This window comes from Lactuca serriola, chromosome 8 (genome assembly GCF_051521515.1).
Source record: "Lactuca serriola cultivar US96UC23 chromosome 8, Lser_US96UC23_V15, whole genome shotgun sequence".
Taxonomy (NCBI): domain Eukaryota; kingdom Viridiplantae; phylum Streptophyta; class Magnoliopsida; order Asterales; family Asteraceae; genus Lactuca; species Lactuca serriola.
The window spans coordinates 36,993,776-37,013,181 of NC_136415.1; the positions used below are offsets into that span (position 1 = coordinate 36,993,776).

At 31.7% G+C, this 19,406-nt stretch overlaps 3 protein-coding genes, 1 long non-coding RNA gene and 1 pseudogene across 6 annotated transcripts; 1 reads left to right on the top strand and 4 right to left on the bottom strand.

The window, feature by feature from the left end:
* Positions 1-2,742: 2,742 nt before the first annotated feature.
* Positions 2,743-3,607, top strand: LOC145069966 (uncharacterized). Its single transcript, XM_079016896.1, has 2 exons — positions 2,743-3,078; positions 3,209-3,607. Exons 1-2 carry the CDS (start codon positions 2,836-2,838, stop codon positions 3,311-3,313), a joined length of 348 nt encoding a protein of 115 aa, XP_078873022.1. The 5' UTR covers positions 2,743-2,835; the 3' UTR covers positions 3,314-3,607.
* An 8,486-nt stretch (positions 3,608-12,093) lies between these two features.
* On the bottom strand, positions 12,094-15,392 carry LOC145066807 (protein FAR1-RELATED SEQUENCE 5-like; annotated as a pseudogene). Its single transcript, XR_013688801.1, has 6 exons — positions 15,236-15,392; positions 14,374-14,806; positions 14,037-14,315; positions 13,672-13,930; positions 12,963-13,532; positions 12,094-12,800 (listed from the first exon to the last, which is right to left on the bottom strand). The product of XR_013688801.1 is annotated as a protein FAR1-RELATED SEQUENCE 5-like (transcript).
* LOC145066805 (uncharacterized) lies at positions 12,189-12,623 on the bottom strand. The gene has a single exon (XM_079014072.1). The coding sequence runs from the start codon at positions 12,621-12,623 to the stop codon at positions 12,189-12,191; it is 435 nt and encodes a 144-aa protein (XP_078870198.1).
* Positions 12,657-13,154, bottom strand: LOC145066806 (putative protein FAR1-RELATED SEQUENCE 10). Its single transcript, XM_079014073.1, has 2 exons — positions 12,963-13,154; positions 12,657-12,800 (listed from the first exon to the last, which is right to left on the bottom strand). Exons 1-2 carry the CDS (start codon positions 13,152-13,154, stop codon positions 12,657-12,659), a joined length of 336 nt encoding a protein of 111 aa, XP_078870199.1.
* An 847-nt stretch (positions 15,393-16,239) lies between the features above and the next one.
* On the bottom strand, positions 16,240-18,897 carry LOC145069967 (uncharacterized). 2 transcript variants are annotated; one of them, XR_013689753.1, is made up of 6 exons: positions 18,788-18,897; positions 17,397-18,673; positions 17,083-17,157; positions 16,955-17,002; positions 16,617-16,680; positions 16,240-16,522 (listed from the first exon to the last, which is right to left on the bottom strand). It is a non-coding gene; the product is annotated as an uncharacterized LOC145069967 (long non-coding RNA). The 2 variants fall into 2 exon arrangements; XR_013689752.1 differs by having other exon boundaries at positions 16,955-17,157.
* Between the last annotated feature and the right edge of the window lie 509 nt (positions 18,898-19,406).

Consider the following 19,406-nt stretch of genomic DNA (forward strand, 5'->3'; position numbering starts at 1 on the left):
CATCTCAACCACTTTGTATTGTTGAAGGCTAAACATACAAAAAAAGGAGTTGAATCTGTCAAATAAACTGGAATCTGATAAAATAAAAGTTCATTTCTCCATAATACGTTTTTAAAGTTTTCGCATCTAGTTATCCTACATATAACATGATCAGAAATTTGCCTGTAGTAGCTATAATCGGAATTTTATAATGAGATTGCTAACCTTCATTCTTTTAGTTACACAATACATCTATCCAAAGGAATTTAGAAATGTAGATACTTCTGTTTGAAGAAAAAAAATCAATTTCAGTTCAAATCTACTGCATTCCAATTTCAATTTCAGGAGCTGGACTTTATTTAACTATATTGATTCTTTTAGGTTTTCATCATGATAATCACTTCAAAATGTTATGCTTAGGATCTAGTTTGATTTTTTTTAAATTTAGGTAAAATGATTTCTTTATTGTAGATAACCTCAAAAAACTTTGCTAGCAACTAAAGCTGCAAAAATGAAAGCCTACCTGCAAGGGTATAGATGTAATTTTCTGAACGGACAACCTAAGGAAATCATTACAAAAGAAACATATTGTAATTTCTTCCACATATGATTAACCCAGCCTTCAAAAAATCTATTTTTAAAACCAACATTTAAGGAAATATTTAAAAAGTTGATTTAAAAAAGATCAAGTATGGTGTTTATACACACAAAATATGTTGGCCACTCTATTGTGAGATTCCCTTTGCATATATAATTTACACATGTAAAACCATTTACCTCTAATATTCTGCAATGCATGATAACAAAATATCAACAGAAAATCCAAAATATTTTCTACGTAATTCCTACAATTTATAAAAATGTGTGAACATACCTGATGGAGGAGGAGTTTTAGTAGTGATGGTTGATAGTAGGGGTTTGTAGAGATTGTTTGGTCTTGGTTTCATGTATAGTCCAATATTTGTGATAAGAATAAAAAAAAGTTTGATTTTCCCGATCCCTGGCATAGACTTCTAACACAAACGAACTAATGATGTAGACTGAGACCCACACAATTGACGTACACATGTAGTTAAAAACACAGGCACATACAGTTAAAAACATAAACAGACAATCAGATTGACGATTTATAGATAAAGATGTTGGTGCTTCTTGTTTGGATCGGGAAACGTAGAGACACCGATGAGCCTTTAGGACCGACCATCATCGTTGTTGCTGTAATGACTGTCGCCTTCCGTCTCCCGGCCCCCAAACGAAATTACCTGATAGCAGTTTAAAAGGGTTCGATGTCCCTACCTGGACCGACCTCGTTGCCGATTTCAGATATGTATTTAGCGAGCCGATTTCAGATAAGTATTTAGCAAACGAAAATTCTCATGGTTATGGCTGGCGTAATCGGTCTGTTATGGTGGGGCGGTGTGTCTCTGATGGAAAACGAAGGGTTCGCCGATGAATCCAGATGAAGTGGTAGTCGGAAAACGTTAACCGGCTTGGCGATTCCTTCGGTTTCCTCTCCGATCTATTATTGATGTACCGATTTAGAGAGGGAACAGGGTAAAGGGAGAATAGAGGCGCACGCGGTGGAATGCGTAGGGATGGGTGTAAGAAGGAAGTGGATACATTATGAGGAGAAGCGGTGGGATATCTGTTGTTAGCACCTCATTGGCAGTAAGCTGGAGGTGGGAGCAGACAATACGTAGATGGAAGCAGAACTGAAAAAAACAAATAAACTAAGGAAAAGTAGACCAAAAAAGAAAAATGGAAAAAAAAAAAAAAAAAACTCACCAATAGGATGCAAGTACTATTCATCATGCACTTGTAAATTATTAGTATATATATAAATAAGTGTTGTTGTTCCTATTGAAACAATTATGTGTTCATCAAGATTGGTTGATGATGTATGTGTATATGCAAAAAATAAGATACCTTAAGTTCTTCGACATATGTGCATGGTTTGTGTAATGCTTATATGATGTAATGTTTTTTTCTAGTATTTATGCGTTTTTATTTGTATCTGATTCACATTGGATATACTTATTATTGGACCTGTTACATTTTGATGAAAGGTTTGAAAATGTTAGTTACATGTAATATTGAGTTGGATACATCAAGATTATAGAATTAGATGAATTCATAGTTGGTTATATGTGATATTAAGTTGGATACATCAAGATTATAGAATTAGATGGCGAATGGATTGAAAAGCTTATTAATAGTTGGGAGAAATCAAGATGATGAAACTAGCTTTCAAAATTCATGGGTGGTGGTGGTGATGGCGGCGACGACATACTACGATACTAACAAACAATGGTGATGATTGTAGGTAGTGGCATGTTGTAGAGAAAATGTCCCTACAGATTTACTTGTTAAAACAAATTTTAGAAATATTCCCTATGACATGAAGGATATAATAGTCAAAGTACAAAAATTAACATTTACTTTTAATAGAAATATCCATAAGAACAGTTCATGCAAAAAATTCAAACTTAAGGATAATTTTTGCGAAACTTCCTAAAAAGGAACAAATCTAGTACATTTTGCTAAAACCATTTATGTAACTTTGTCTGATAAGTATTATTTAATTTGTTGATGAATCGGAACTTTTTGCACGTTTCTTAAATTAGTATTATTTAATGGTTACTGAAGAAGAATAAAATAATCTAATAAAAAATAAATTTATAATTATCCTCTAGCTTACTTGTAACATAATCTCGTCAACTACCTGTCTCAGGACCCTATAAATTCAACCCCCTCACAACTCTTACAATCACAATATTCCAAGAACAACCAATAAATTAAAGAGCTTTTTCTTTAACATACTCGGTTTTTGTTATTATTTCAGAATCAGTTTTCATCATGTCTGACGAAGAAGAGTACGAAGAAGAGATCGAAGACGAGACCGAAGTGGAGGTCGAAGTGGGCGGAGTGGGCGTCGGAGTGAACGTCCCGACGTCCGATCGTGGACTGTTAGATACTTTTGGGATGAAAGACCAACAGGCGGCGATCTCATCGGAGTTTGAACAGAAAGTTGACGTCTCTCAACCGGAACCGGAGGAGAAGAAGGAAAGCTTGCTCAAGAAACTTCACAGATCCAGGAGCGTAAGTTTTTTTGTCTCCATTTCTAACTTTTGGATGATTAAAGTCAATGATTTGATCAAATGAAATCCGATTGATTACGATATGTTTCCAAACTAAATATGTGTTTCCTTTGTTGAAAATTGTTCAACAGTCGAGCGACGAAGAGTATGATGAAAACGGAGAGAAGAAGAAGAAAAAGAAGAAGTCGTTGAATGAGAAGAACACGACACCTAAGGAGAAAGAAAGGTTTCACTGAAAAGATCAAGGAGAAGCTTCCAGACGACCATAAGGAGGAGGAGGAGCATGCCGCTCCTCCACCACCTCTGGCGGTGTGACGCACGCTGATGAAGGTGAACCACGGTGTATAATTCAAAGAGTGAAAGAAAAAAAGGAAGAAGGGAATGTGAATAAATAAGTTTGATTTTTTTTTTTCATGCGTTTGGCTTTTGGTTTTTGGTAATTTTGAATAAGTGGTTTTTGATTTTTCATGTAATTTGTTTGAAATTTATAGTTTGGTGTTTATCTGAATTGAGATATAATGTTTCTATATTGTTCTTCATGATGATTTATATCTTACAGAATCTTGTTTGTTTGTACACTTTAAATATTTGATTAAGTTGGATTATATGGTTATATTTTATTTTTGATTGAAGATCATCAGATCATTTGAACAAGTCACATAAATGGTTATATGAGGTTATGAAAATCATGACTTCTATATTGTGATCATCATTAGATGCATTTCATCAACATTAAATCTCGATTCTAGAAGGCAAAACAGAGTACTTGAAAATACCATTGATATCTCATAGATACATATTTATCATTTATTTTACATAATATAAAATATATTGATCACATTATATCATTTGTCATTATATATATATATATATATATATATATATATATATATATATATATATATATATATATATATATATATATATAGGGTCGGCCCTAGGGGTGTTCAAAATGTTCCACCGGACAGGACCCCGAAAAAAACAGGGCCCGAAAATTATCATATTTACATAGCGTGATTATATTATATATAATATCATTGACATTTAATACTAAAAGTATTGAAGGGCAGTTGGTTAAGGACGCGTCACGTAGTATTCAACCACCCGTGTTCGACTCTTTTGGGCTACATATCTCAACCTATTTTTTTGTTTTGTAGTAATGAGTATGTATATAAATATATTAGTTGGCAGTTTCTAAAGTATCTAGTATTAGACAAATTGGTGAGAGGGCATAAGCTTTTATGGGGCCTTACCAATTACCATAGTTCGATTCCTACTACATAGGCCATTTTTTTTGTTTAATTTTTTCCATTTCTAACATAGTATATAATATTTTGGATTTTTTTATATAAATATATTTTTAGAAGACCTTTTTTTGTGTCCGGTAAGGAATTTTTTTTGGTACGAAGATAAGAAATTTTTTTTTCTACATATTTTTTTGACGAATAAAATAAATGAATCACTAGATGATTCATTTGTAAGATGATTCACAAGAAAAAATTCCCAAAAAAACATGTTTATGATTCATTTTTAAATAAATTAAGAAAAAATTCACTTTTATGACAATTTTAGTGAATAACAACAAAATCATTGTATAAATGAATCATCGAGATGTTTTTTTGAGAATTTTTTCTTGTGAATAATCTTACAAATGAATCATCTAATGATTCCTTTAGTTTGTTCCTAAAAAAAATATGTAGAAAAAAAAACTTCTTACCTTCCTACCAAAAATTTCCTTCTCATTTGATCTTGACTCTCTCTCTCTCTCTCTCTCTCTCTCTCTCTCTCTCTATATATATATATATATATATATATATATATATATATATATATATATATATATATATATATATATTAAAGTTCTGTATGAAAGGAACAATAAATGTGAAAGATCTGACTGTTTTGGTCCCTTTAGTTGTTCCCCGTAGGTTTGTTTATTTCCTTCTTTTTCAGGGGTCCTTTAGGTTATTTTTAAAACTGGGGATTCACACGTGTTCTATTTGTACTTCACCGCCAGTGTAATCCAATCGGATTAGGATCAGTGTCATTATTTCCTTCTTCTTTTGCTACTCATTTCCATTGATGTCCATGTCGAGGCTGTCATGATATTGTTCTGCATCTAACTTCTCCGAGCATCAGGTTCCAGCGAAGGATGAAATACAACCCGTAACTTGGCGGGGCAGCACAAATGGTGTTGCAGCCATGGCGGTGTTTGATCTCCTTTCTTCAGTTCCAAACTTCCGATCCATTTTCCTTCCAACGCTTCCATTTTCAATTGATTTAGATCGTTCTGGTAGCGTTGCCTCCGATTTCTTCCGATCATCTCTTTACGCATTTCGATTTCTTCCGATTTCTTCTGATTTCTTCCGATTCTAGTCCTATAAACATTTCAACTGAACTGCAAAAAAATCGATGCAGGTACCTTCTCTTTCTTTTTCATCTTCAACGCGATTTCTTCCGATTTCTTCCGATCATCTCTTCTGATTTCTTCCGATTCCAGTCCTATAAACATTTCAACTGACCTGCAAAAAAATCGTCACAGGTATCTTCTCTTTCTTTTTCATCTTCAACGCCATTTGACCCTGTTTCTATGCTGTAAATTCCTAACGCCTCGTTCCCGAGTTTAACAAAAGAAAAGAAGAGAAGAGAAAAGAAAGTCATGAGAGAAAAGAAAAGAAAGGAAAGGAAAACAAAATTTTCTTTTGTGTTCCGGAGTTGGAGAGAAGTGGAAGGAAAATGAATAATTTTGTTCTTTCTTTCCAAATCCTCCCAAATCGGAAGGAAAGTTAGGAGGGAAAATGATCTTTCCATTTCCTTCCACTTCCTTCCACTTCCCTCCTTTAATGAAACTCGGGAACACAAATTTGTTATATTTTCTTCTAATTTTCACATATTTCCTTTCCTTTCTCTCGTTAAGTTGAACTTGGGAACGGGGTGTAAGATTCGTTGATTATTTTCTCTTCTACAGGTCTGATTTCTATTTCTCTTCTTTATTATTTGTTTTATAAACTCAAACCCACTGGATTCAAAGCAGGAAAGGGACATAGAGGGTATTTGGCTAAAACTCATCTAGAGATTGGGGGCATGGCCTTATGGAATGAGATGGCTTCTCTTCTGGAATGCCCTCCCACTCTACCAACTTTAATTCACGGAGGTAAGTATCGTGGCTTTTCAAGTTTCATAGATATGATCCTATATGCTTGCTTTGGTATCCAGTGGGTTGTGCCTTGTCAGTATTAATCTGGTATGTTATGAAATCAAATAAGGAGGCTCAAAATATCAGCACCCTAATACAACTACTAATAAGGACATCAGAGCTCAAGCCTGAAATAAAAGTCCAAAAACAGCAAGAAACTTTCAACAGTAAAACAGATTGGTGACTTTTCATTTATTTGGTACCTCCCAAGGAGCAGGAACGTTGAACTTAAGTGGTTGTAAGGTATATTACAGTTACAAGGGATATAGATTTATTCCAGTTTTTTAATCTTGTATATTTTTGATAGAAATTCATTGATGTGGGATAACAGGGTATCAGATAAAAGTTTGCAGATGGTTAGAGACAATTATTAGCATCTGGACTTGCTAGATATCACTAGGTATGTTGTGTTGGTCAAGGCTTTTACTTGATTCTTGAAATAAAAAGTTTCAATCTTTATCATCTTAACAACTTTATCAAAGCAAATATTAAACTTTTATGAACTCATCATTGAAAATATCCATATAAAGGTTGTCTAATGTCCCATATTTACTTATATATATTACTTCATACTGTGTTACTTCACTTACTTGATTTAATGATTTATGAAGAGTTCATTTATTTTTTTTAGCTTTACAGATGAAGCTTATAACAAACTTTCACTTTTCAACAATCTTAGATTCTTAGATCTCTGTGTTGCTCAGGTATATTATATGATTGTTTTACTTTTTACCTATGATTCTCCAAGAAAAAATAATTTATTTTTTTCATTTTTTTTACAAACAGAATATGTATGATGAAGGCCATTTCTCTAAAGCCAAATGCAACAATATTCGTATCCTCAATTTGACATGGTAATCTATATTAATCATAAATATTCATAATATCTGTGTTTTTAATGTTTTTGTATTGTGCTCTCACTCCGAATGAATGTGTTTTTGTTCTTAGTAAGTATATAATCATTTTGGATATTACTAAAGATGGCATTCAACAAATTCACTAATGAATAATCCGATCCATTGCTTATTGATATTGAAGATGAAGACAATCAAGGAAACGAAACAGTACAACCTCGGATTAGAAGAGAAGGACAAAATAAATGTTCAACACCTAAGAAGAAAACTAAAAGACAAACTGGTGGTGATGTTGATTAAAAGAAAATTAAAATGTTAATTATCAATTGGAATCTATGTTGATTATAAGTCTTCTTTTTTGGACAGGTGTGGAGCAACGTGTTAATCACACACCAGAAAATTCAATACAAAGGGATCTTAAAGTCGTAGTTTTGAGCTCAGATTCAAGTAATGTATTTGTTTAAAATTAAATTTATTTAGAGCTTATTTTTGTAGTTAGTTTTAATAGCTTGTATTGTTTTGTATTTATTAATAGAAAAGAAAATGAAACTCAAAGTCAATGTGAAGAAGTTTGCTGTAGGAAAAGCAAGGTTTTCAAAAATTAAAAAAAAAAATACAAAAACAGAAAGGTATCAATGATGATTTCATGTAATGTAAGTTGTATATCAAAGTGTCTTCAGTTATGATTATGTTGTCTATGTATTGGCAGGTTTGATTGAAAGTGTTGACATGACAGATAATAATGGAATACATAGGGAAAATGAATTGAGAACAAAAAGACGCTTTGATAGATGTAAAATAAAAGGTGATGAAGTTGTTGTTATAAACTCATGTTCAGGTAATGATTTATTTTTAATAAAATTTAGTATAGCATTATGTTTGTAATTTAGTTGTAATCACTCCTTGTGTTAAATATGTATTAACAGGAAAAGATAATGTTACTGTCAAGAAGCTTATTGAAGTTGAAGACTCTGATTTTGAAGATGTTAAACCTGTGCTTATAAGGAAAAAGAGAATGCATTATTCTTCCTTCAAAAATGATGACAAAGAAAATGTGAAGAAATTTAAAATCCAAAAGAATAAAGAAGGAAATGTAGTGAAAGCAAGGAAAATGCCTAAAGTTGTAGGAAATGATGTAGAAGAAGAAAAGCGAATACAAGTACGGACATCTCTAAATGTTTTGTACAGTTTTATGCATAACCTTAGCATGGAACAGGAAACATATATTTCTTCTATTGGTCTAGGGCATTTGTTGAATATGAAAGTGGATGGGTGTGCATCAATTATGGTACATTATGTTGTAAGGAATTTTGATGCAGATAGGATGGTACTTAACCTTCATCATGGAGAGATACCAATTAATCGGCATGTTATTCACAAAATGTTGGGTCTGCCTATGGGAAATGTTACAATAAAGTCCATGGCTTATAGAGAAGTCACAGACGACACGATAACTGTTTGGAAGAAACAATTCGATGATGAAGATAACATTAGACCAAGGGCAGTTCAACAAGTTATTATGCAAACCACACGTGCGGATTTACTCTTTAAAGTAAACATCTTTGTCCTGCTGTGTAATACACTAGGTCAGTCGATGAGCATGGGAACATGTGACCTGTCCATGTTATCAAAAGTCACGAAAGACCTGGATCTAAGTGACATTGATTGGTGTGGGTATGTTTTTGATTGCCTTAAAGAGACAAAAAGTGCTTGGAATCCAAACAGCAAAAAAGGATTCTATGTTGGGCCAATTATATTGTTGTTGGTAAGAGTTGTTTTAAATTCAGCTGTCATTCAACATTGGTTGACTTATGTGTGCATATTATTACAGTGTATATAATTAATACAATATTTATTTGTCTTTGTTGTAGTTGCTATACGTAGAAAGTGTTCGATGCGGTTCAGTGAAGATTGTACGAGGCAGACCAACAATATGTTTTTGGAATGTTGATAAACTGCGTGAGCGAGAAAGAGTAGAGTGTAGGACAATAGGTATGGGTATGGGTGAATTGCAAGAACCATTTCAAGTCATCAATGAAGCATCGGGAACTAGTAATGCAGGGCAAGAAAAAGTTCAGGTAGTATTTTATTATATTGAATAATGCATATGAAATTTAAAAATTGTTATTTTGTATAATCTAAATTAATTACATTCAAAAATGTTGACAGCGAAATGATGCAGGAGGTGTGCCAATTAGTGATGGAAGGTGTAAGGTAAAATTTTAGTATAATCATTAATAAATAATAAGCTAATAGTGCAAAAACTAATAGTGTATTAATTTTCGTAGGGAAATCAAGGAGATGAATTTTTTAGTGGAAGTGGGGAAAGTGTTGAGGTAGTTTACTACTTATTCACATTTGAATTATGAGTTATTATAGTATAAATTAATACTAAATGACATATTAATGTTTTTATTTGGTTTGTAACGTAAATATATTGTGGTGACCGTATTAGACAACTATTTCAACAATAAAGGAGATGCACGACATGCTAGTGCAGCAAAAAAAAAAGTGTTGGAAGACAAAATAAATGATGTTGTTAAGAAATATCCTGAGAATCAGTTGGTCAAAGAATGGAAAAACAAAGTAGATGATTTGTTTAATGAAGTTTCCGCATCAGAGGAACCAGAACAATCTCAATGGTGGTATGATAACGCGGCTGAAATTAAACGTACGTTGATTCTAGCAACATCTCACAAAAAGTTTGACAACTCCCCGATAGCAAAATGCAGTATTCAGATGTCACAGGAATATGCAGACTTCATGAATAGATCTGGAAGAAAATCTTTTCAGACTACACCACCATCTGAAATGGAAATGCCAATTCCTTTGTCTGTAGTACCATTCAATAATGATGAAAATGAGTTTAATAGAAAGGGGTACAGGCCTCGCATGAAATCAGAATATCTAAAATCTCCTTACATTATACGGGCTGTTGATATCATCAAAGGAGTTCCACGACAAGAAAAACGTGTAGCAGGATGGATATTCTGTCTCCAGGGAGAGCCAAGGTAAGTTGCATTTAAAATATTTTTAAAATTACTTAATTTTGTTGGTTCCTTATTAAAATTAGTATTAATTGGTCACGTCTTTTGCAGTGATATAGTTTTCCACACTTTGGATGGTTTTTCTGCTCAGAGGTTTCACATGGAAATTTTTTTCCAACATGTGAACTATTTGGTTATGTGATTGATTGTTGGAGTCAAGTGTTGAATCTTGATGAAAGTAAGCATGCACCTGAATCGCATTTGAGAGTTTATTGCAAGACAGATGTGACGGTATAATTTAATATTGATCAATGTTGATTATACTATTTTTTAAATACAACGTACAAATAAGCTAATGAGTTTTTAAAAATGGATTACAGAATTCGTATCTTGAAAGTGATTTAACAGAAAGTCAACGTAAAGATAAATTCATTGAAAATATGGTGCTTTCTATTGAAGATATGGACGCAAGCCTACATTATGTTGGATTGGTAAGAGATATATCTAAACAATTTACTTATGTGTTTATTTATCATTGATCAAATATGAGTATTAAATAAAGTGAATACATGCAAATGAATAAACGTTGCAGCTTTTCCTACCAGTCATCCGTGCCTTCGACATTTTTCTTTTTGTGGTCAATCTACAACACCCACAGTTTGTAATCATTGACAACAGCAAAGTTGATCATATTGATGAGAGATATGGTCAGTTGCCCCAAATCATTGTAAGTGATTAATAAAAGTTACATTACATAGTTAATAAAACTTCATATGTGTTGACAATGTTTTTTACATTTTCAAAAAGAGTACATAGTTGATTAATTAAAATCTCAGAATCATCCAAAAGCTGAGATGTTTTCAAATGTGATGCCACATAGACTGGAAATGCCTTGGAGAACAATAAACAACCACATTGATTGTGGTGTGTTTACGATGCGTCACATGGAAACGTATATGGGTGGAAGTATGAATGAGTTTAGAGCTGGGTTCAAGAATGAGTCTTCTGCACAAGATGATCAACTTGTTAAACTGAGGACAAAGTATTTATACAAAATCGTCACTCATGAATATAATGTGCAAAAAGATTATGTGCTCCAAAAGGTTGATGAATTCCACAAGATTCCTTCAAGACTACGTTCTCAACTGTTGGCCATTGCAAAGGAACAAATTCACACGAGATTGGATGATTTTAGTTAGTTATGTTAAAAAAGTTATTTTAGTTATGACTTCGATGGTTTCTTTTGGATAGTTTTAAAACAATGGTTTTGTATGCTAAGGATATTAACTTGGGTTGCAGAATGTACAATAGTTCGTTTTGGTTTGCTACTTTTAGTAATGGAATGGTGATATTTTATTAGTTATAATTTTACATTAACTTTTGGAAAATTAAATTATGTCAAAAATTGATGATTGTTGTTGTTTTTATATCTTAAAGTATGTTGTCTTTCAATATTGAATAATAGCATAAATACATGAATTATTCATAACATATTATACTTTAAATGCAAATTGTTTTAACTTAACAGGAGAGTATTTCACAATTTTCATATCATTAATATGTTGGAAGTAATTAATGTATTTATGATATTATTCATTATTGACTATAACAAATGGTTTAAAGTCTACTATGGTTAAAATTATGACTAAAATATACCCAAAAGCAAACATAAATCAATATATGATGTATAGGTGTTTTAAAAGTTAATCGTACAAACGTTTGTTATTATGATATACTACTAACAGTATACAATAAACTATGAATACTACTTGAATTGTATATGACTGTAGTCTATAATGATTGATGTTTTTATAATTTCAACAAAGGAAAAATATATATATTCTAAGTGCAAACTGTTTTAATCAAATAACAAATGTTTAAATTCCTGTTAATATCATTAATCTGTTATGATTAACATATTTGTATATGCTATTATTCATTGTTGAATAAAACAAAACGTTTAAAATAATGAAGGTGTTTTAAGAAAAAATAAACATACTAAATCATAGAAACATATTCCTATTCATAAATCAAATATAAAAGTAAAATCTATTGGGCAAACGAATGGGCCATTTTAAGGTTGTTTTGACTCTTGTGCAAGTTTGACTTTGCAAGTCCTCCAATTATGGTTAACATATTGATTGCAACCTGTGCACATTCTGGTTTTTTTCTTTGCAGCTGCAACAGCTTTCTCAATAGCACTAACCATTCTTTTCTTAGTTCCACTGCCTTTGGTACGTATAGATGAAGGTGGATGAATATTTATTTCATCAGGAATGCTGCGTATTCCAAGCATCTGTATTATTTCTTCTTCATCATTATCAGATGATGTTTGGTTTGAACTGACAAACTCCATTGCCTCCTGCTTCAAGTTACGTGTTTTTTCAACAAATTCCAACAATTTCTCCTTGCTTCTTTTGAAATGATCCAAGCAGTATTCAATATTGTTGTATGCCTCTGTTAGAAGTTCAAAGGTGTCATCTTCTGTTTCCATGGAAACATGTTTCATGGCAAGCAAATGGCTGGAAATTTCATCCCTTCTCTATCTTCTAAGAATATACTGCTCTGGAATCTCTTCAACATGGTTGTTTTTCAATACAGCAAAAATATGACGACACAAAATGCCAGTACGTATGAAGTGATTGCATGAACATTTAACTTCTTTTTCAGGCAACTTTAGTTCCAACTACATTGTATAATAAAAATAATGTATGTTAGTAACTGATTGAATTAACATATTAGTTGGTGGTTATTACATAATATTGAAACAAGTACATGTAATTTAAAAATAATGATATAATATACTTGTATGATCACTAATGAATAGCGTTTAAACGATGAATATAACCTTGCATTTTATCTTCAACCGTTTGCTCTTATCCGTTTGTGTAATCATAACAACTTGCCACCCATCAATCATTTCAACACTGCCAATAGAACAGTACCAGGCTGCTTTAAATATTTCCTTTTTGACCTCATAGAAAATGGTTTTAGTGTAAACCGCAGCTGCATGTTCTAGTAATCCACTTGGAAGCGTCATTTCATGCTTTGCATTTTATGTATCATGTTCTAGTTTCTGTTGACCATTCCGTTGCTTTCCAATTACAGTGTCGTAGTTCATCATGAAATAGACAAGCAAATTACCAGAGTTAGAGTATTTATTAAAAAATGAGTTGATGCTTTCAGACCTTGAAGTAGTTTTCATCAGACTGTGTAGTGGCATGTCTTTAAAATAGGTTGGAATCCAAAGCTTTCGATCCCTGTACATGTCTATGAACCATCTTTTGTCATGTAGTTTGAATCTTCTTATAAGCAGTTTCCAACTTGATTCAAAAACTTCAGGCTCGATGTAGACATTCCAAACAAGCTTAGTAAAACGCTTTCGAAAATCAGTGTTTTTTAAAAAATCAGCTGAAACCTAAAAAAACATTAGAATTTTACAATATTATCTATGAATAAACTATATATATGCTAATCGTTTTTAACAATACATAAACTATGTAAATCATTGCTGAATAAAAAATGATGTGTGTTAACTTTAACCAAAATGTACACACCTTAGCTTGTAGTTTTTTCATAATGTGCCACATACATAAACGATGATTAGAACTAGGAAATATTGCTTCAACGGCCTGTAGAATTGTTGGATCTTGGTATGTTAACACTAATTGAGGGTGTTTTCCATGTGCTTTCAAAAAAGCTTCGAGCAACCAATGATAAGATTCTATTGACTCGTTGCTTAACAAACATGCTCCAATGTTTATTGAACGTTTGTGGTTATCAATGGCTGTAAACGGCACAAAAATCATTCCATACCTGTATTAAAAAGGTAATTAAAAACAAATTGAACATTGATTATAAACTCAAAAAACATCAATAATCATATTTAAAGAAAAAAAAATAGATAACTATAAGAGCATACTTATTTGTTCGGAATGTAGCATCAAATGAGATCACATCTCCAAACTCCTTGTAATATAGCTTATCAGTTTCATCCGCCCAAAACATTGCGTTTCACACACTATCAACACATTTATACTCAAATGTGTAGTTAGGTAACTCATCTTTCCTCATGTTCATTATGTCAACAACCAGCTGTGCATCCTTGTCTCCTATAATGTTTCCCATCTTCCTTCTAAAATTTTTATAATCAATTGCTTTAGGGCCAAAGTTTTCATAACCTCCTTGCAAACTAGCTTGTCTTTATAACTAAGTCATCGTGCACGTTTGGAATAGCGTCTTTCTTCTTTAGTTTCTAGGGGTGGTTGTGCTTCTCTTCAAACTCATATATTTTACAAGCATTAGTTCGCATATGTAACCTTTCAAACTTTATCAATGCATTGCAGTCCGTGATTCTGAAGTTTGAGTTTCGTTTATTCCTTCCAGTTCCCTCAGGATCCAAAGTGTCGGTTGATCTGTTAGGTATTTTACCCATTTTGTTGCACACTACATACCTTCTTTTAATGGTTTTGTCACCAAACCTCGTTACTGTATTTAACCTGACACCAAAACCTATTTTATCTGCATATAATTTATACATTTCAACCGCCGCCTCTAATGATTGATAAGTAGCATCTACATCTGGCATGAAATCTTTAGGAACAATAGGTTTCCACAACTTGGTTTTCCCACCGGGCGAGTCAACAACATTACTATTGAATGATTCCTCTTCAGAATCAATTCGATTTGTACCTGTTTTTTTAGACAACAAAAAACAATAATGCGACATGAGAGACATGATATAAATTTAGATCAATTACGTATTCATAAACTAGGAGTCCCCATAAACTAAACAATTTTCTAATCATAATCATCGTGCGTGAAACAGTAATCAAAGTTGAAGTGTTTACTCATTTTAAAATACACATAACTATGTCAAAAGATCTAAATCATTATTATATATAATTGTGTTTTCGCATAATCACCAATGCTTATCAACTTACGAAACAATCTACAACGACTTGTGATATACACAAGCATTAACTAATTAATACATAAAACGTATATGATTAATCATATACAAATATGTACTGAATAAATGACACTTCTTAATCATCATATACATACATTCAATACTGATTGTAATACATGATCTGTATTTAAAAGATGTTCGATTGTTACCTTCACCCGCACAATCAGATAATTGAATTCTTCCGCTGTGTTGATCATCCGAATGATAGAAGTCGTCTTCATCATATTGATTATTGTCGAATGCTTCGTCGCCATATTGATCATCATGTTCGGTATCATCGCTACTGTAATCAATACAGTCTGACATCGATATTGCTTCCTTAACAAATTCCTACGTTGTTATCTTCAACCATAAACGATATTAGAGATACAAATTTCGATTGAGTAAATCACGAATGGTATACTGAAAATCAGAAATCGTATCTTCAATTAAACGATAAGTATGGAATATCCCTTAATTATAGGTAAATAATAATGGATAATATATTGATTATTAATTGTATTATATTAATTAAAAATTATATTAAATACAAATTTACTTAAATACCCTAATAAAATGATTGGCTGATAAGTGTTCTCGCGTTCTCAACCTTTTAGGTGTTCTCATTTGATCCTACTCCTATATATATATATATATATATATATATATATATATATATATATATATATATATATATATATATATATATATATATATATATATATACTAGGTTAAAACCCGTGGAACCCATGGGTATTAATTTTAAATAGAAAAAAAATAAATTATGTAATAAAATAATATATCATTAATTTTGAAAAACTTATAAATTGTAATATTGTATTTTTTAATGATTTTGTAATTTGTATCATACTAAACATGTAGTTTCAAATATTAATATTTTGGATTTATCATTATTAGATATAATCACAAACTTAAGTTGCCCATTAGCTAAGGAAATTTCAACTTTCGGACTTAAATTGTTCAAGTTATATTATGTTTTACTTGCAATATATCAAACCGATGTTCCGTAAAATAATCACAAATCATCTAAAAGACATTTTCTAATGATACAACTTATTACTACTTTTTTTTTTTTTAAAACATACATTAGTATTTGATATTATATCTTTTCAATCATATTATTCATAAAACTCATAAAAAATATTAGCTAGCATTTTCAGGTTTCAACTTGCTTGTGAATTGAAAACTATATAGTAAGGTTAACTTACTATATTGGTGAATACACTTTTGTATCATGATCTGCTAATTTGGTATTCCAAATATATTTAATATTTGTGCATAAAACCTTTTACCCTTGCCAACCATTGTCAAGATGTTCTATACAGTTTTGAATCTACTTGCTACAATTGACAAATCCCCAAAAAAGACTATTATACCCTTGGCTCTTCTTATTGCACCAGATCATCTCACCTATATTGTTCTTCCTTCCAAGAAAACTAAAATTCATCAGTTTATAACAAAGGTTAAAGATACTACAATTAGAGTTCAACAGCGAAATAATCTAATAATTCATCAAAAACTAGAACAAACCTGATATGTAATCTCTCAAATAATTATGTCTCAAACAGATCTCAGTTGAGTTCCTTTTGTATAACTGTAAAAAATTTTATGAACTTAACGATGCATTTTCTATTCAACTTTACATCCTTCCAAAAAAGCCAAAATACAAATGCATAACCGAAGGCCAAAGGAAGAATTAAAATAAAAAAATAAAAAAAAGCTTAAACTTACAACAAAAATACAAAAATGTGTTTTTACAATGCTTACTTGATATCGAATCCAATTGTATGTATTGGATCAATATCAAATTGAACATTTAGTAATTGGAAAAAAATTGGCTGTAAAAAAAGGTATCAAAGAGAAATTACCTTTGAAGTAGGATGTTGCTCGCTGCTAAATTTATAGGATTTACAATGCTGTTATAGAAATGGTAAATTGAAATAGAAGAGAAAAAAATTACAGTATTTACCAAAAAGTAAATAAGGATCTCACAAACCTGTGACTGAAACATCTCGTCTAAACTGGTATTACTATTAGAAATAGTATTACTATTAGAATGCTATCCCACAGTCTGCAAGAATGGTATTACTATTAGAAATAGTTAAATAAATGCAAGAAATAGCAATGAACTTTCATACATGTGTTTATTATATTTATAGCATATCCTATTTTAATGAAATCTGATAATTTATAGCAATGCAAAACTAGTTTATGTAGTAATTTCAAGTTATAATGTCTTAATGTATATAAAAATATTTACTTACAATGTATATGAATTATTAGATTATATTGTTATCTATAAAACTTTACCTTAAGTGGATGGAAAAAGAAAAGCTCTTGTTTTTTGCCCAGGTCTCTATGGTCATATTTTTTGGCTTCCTCCAGCAGGGCAATGTATTCATGTATAAATATAACAAAGCCATTATAAAAAAATAACAAAAAAGAAAAGAAAATAATAAATGAAAAGAAAGTTACCTTGAGGCGTTTTTTGTCAGGATAAGATATCTCATAGACTCTTTGCAGATATATAACAACAAACTTCTTCAACATTCATGAAAAGAAACAACCAAGAGCACGAACACAACCACGAAAAATCACAAAATAAAAACTAAAATCAAGCAACGCCTCACCAAACCAGAAATAACCAAGGGGTAAAATGGTCAAGGTAATAAGATTTCCATAGTGCCAACATATCACCACTCTTTTCCATAAGAATCACAGCTCAAAAAAACCATTTAATTGCATCACAATGTTTCCCTGCTTTATAATTATCCATTCCTTTGTTCTTTATAATTAACAACTTCATATATGTATTTTCAGCATTACTAAATCTACAGGGAATGATCAAAGAATCTACCAAATAAAATCCATGGCCCTTAGTTCTCATCTATGAAGAAAAAAAAGGCAACTTAAAATTCTCTCTAAACAGGGTTCACTCAGACATTTTATCAAGCACATAATAGGCATGAAATTATGTCACACAAAGAGTTACTTAGCAAAATGGTCATGAAAATTTATACAGAAGAAAAAACTGAAAATCAAATGTTGGGACATGATATAGATATAGAGAACAGGGTGAAAAAAGGCACCTGGAAGTTGTGTGTTGAGGGCACCTCCGACGTCCTCCTTTTTCTTGCATCCATATTTCATCTGCACTTTGTTCTCGAAGATAAACTTCTCTCTATCAAATCCTTTCTTCTTTCCTTTCAAAATCCCCAAATCAATGCTCACAATTCGTATGTTCTCGAGGAAGTTGAGTTTCTTGTATTTTTTATTTTGAGGGGAGATATGGAAGAGGTTGAAGCTGCTTACAATTCCCGATCGATGGTTTTGGAGAACATCAAGCGCAAACCCAGAACAAAAGCAAAATAACACAAAACCCGATTTCCGCTTTGTCTTCTTCCAACCAATCACAATGCGTTGCTATTTCTCTTTCTTCTTGCCAAAACATCGACGAGTCCCCGGTAGCGACCCACTAGCAAGTGCTAGGGGCGGTGTTTCAAGGTGGCTAGCGAGCGCAGCGAGGCCGGTGGGGACCTCCAATTCGTTTAGCCTTACAATATGGGATTGAAGAATAAAGCAACAAACTGAAAATGAGCAAAAAAATATTTGAATGATAGCAGCAGCAGAAATCGTAAACAATGCAAGAGCTAATTCATGAAATCTAAATAATTAGGTGAAAAATGAATCGAAAAACATACCAAATTAACACCAATCTTGCTAATTATCATGAGAATCCCGATAATTTGAGAGCTGATTTCTGGAGTATAGTTAGGACAGTAGCGGAATTGAGGAGTGTAGAAGAAATGGGGGCATTTGTGGAAACTTACATTGAAAGAATGAGCAGGAAAATTTGATTGGAAGCGGCTTAGAGAATGCCACGTGGCATAAATCCTCTTATTTATTAGGATATATATATATATATATATATATATATATATATATATATATATATCATTTCTATTATTATAAAAATATTACATTATAATATGTTTCTGAAAATAATAGAAATTCTAATACAAAAGGTGCCTTAGCAGTTAGGCATAACTACAACGATAATAAGTCTGCGGTGACTTCATCGATCAACTAGTACTTTCGGAGGTTCAGTCTTCCATCTCTCATTTTCCTAAGAACACATGTGGTTTTGAAAGGTCAACATAATGTTCTTGAGTTCACATGTTTTTATACTTTGATAATACTCTTGATACATAACTTCGTTAAGCTGTAGAAGTATTTTGTTTTCTTGATTGTGAATAGTGTAATTACTATTCATTGGTACTAGGGTTTCCGTAATTCTTATACATCATATATATCGTTATT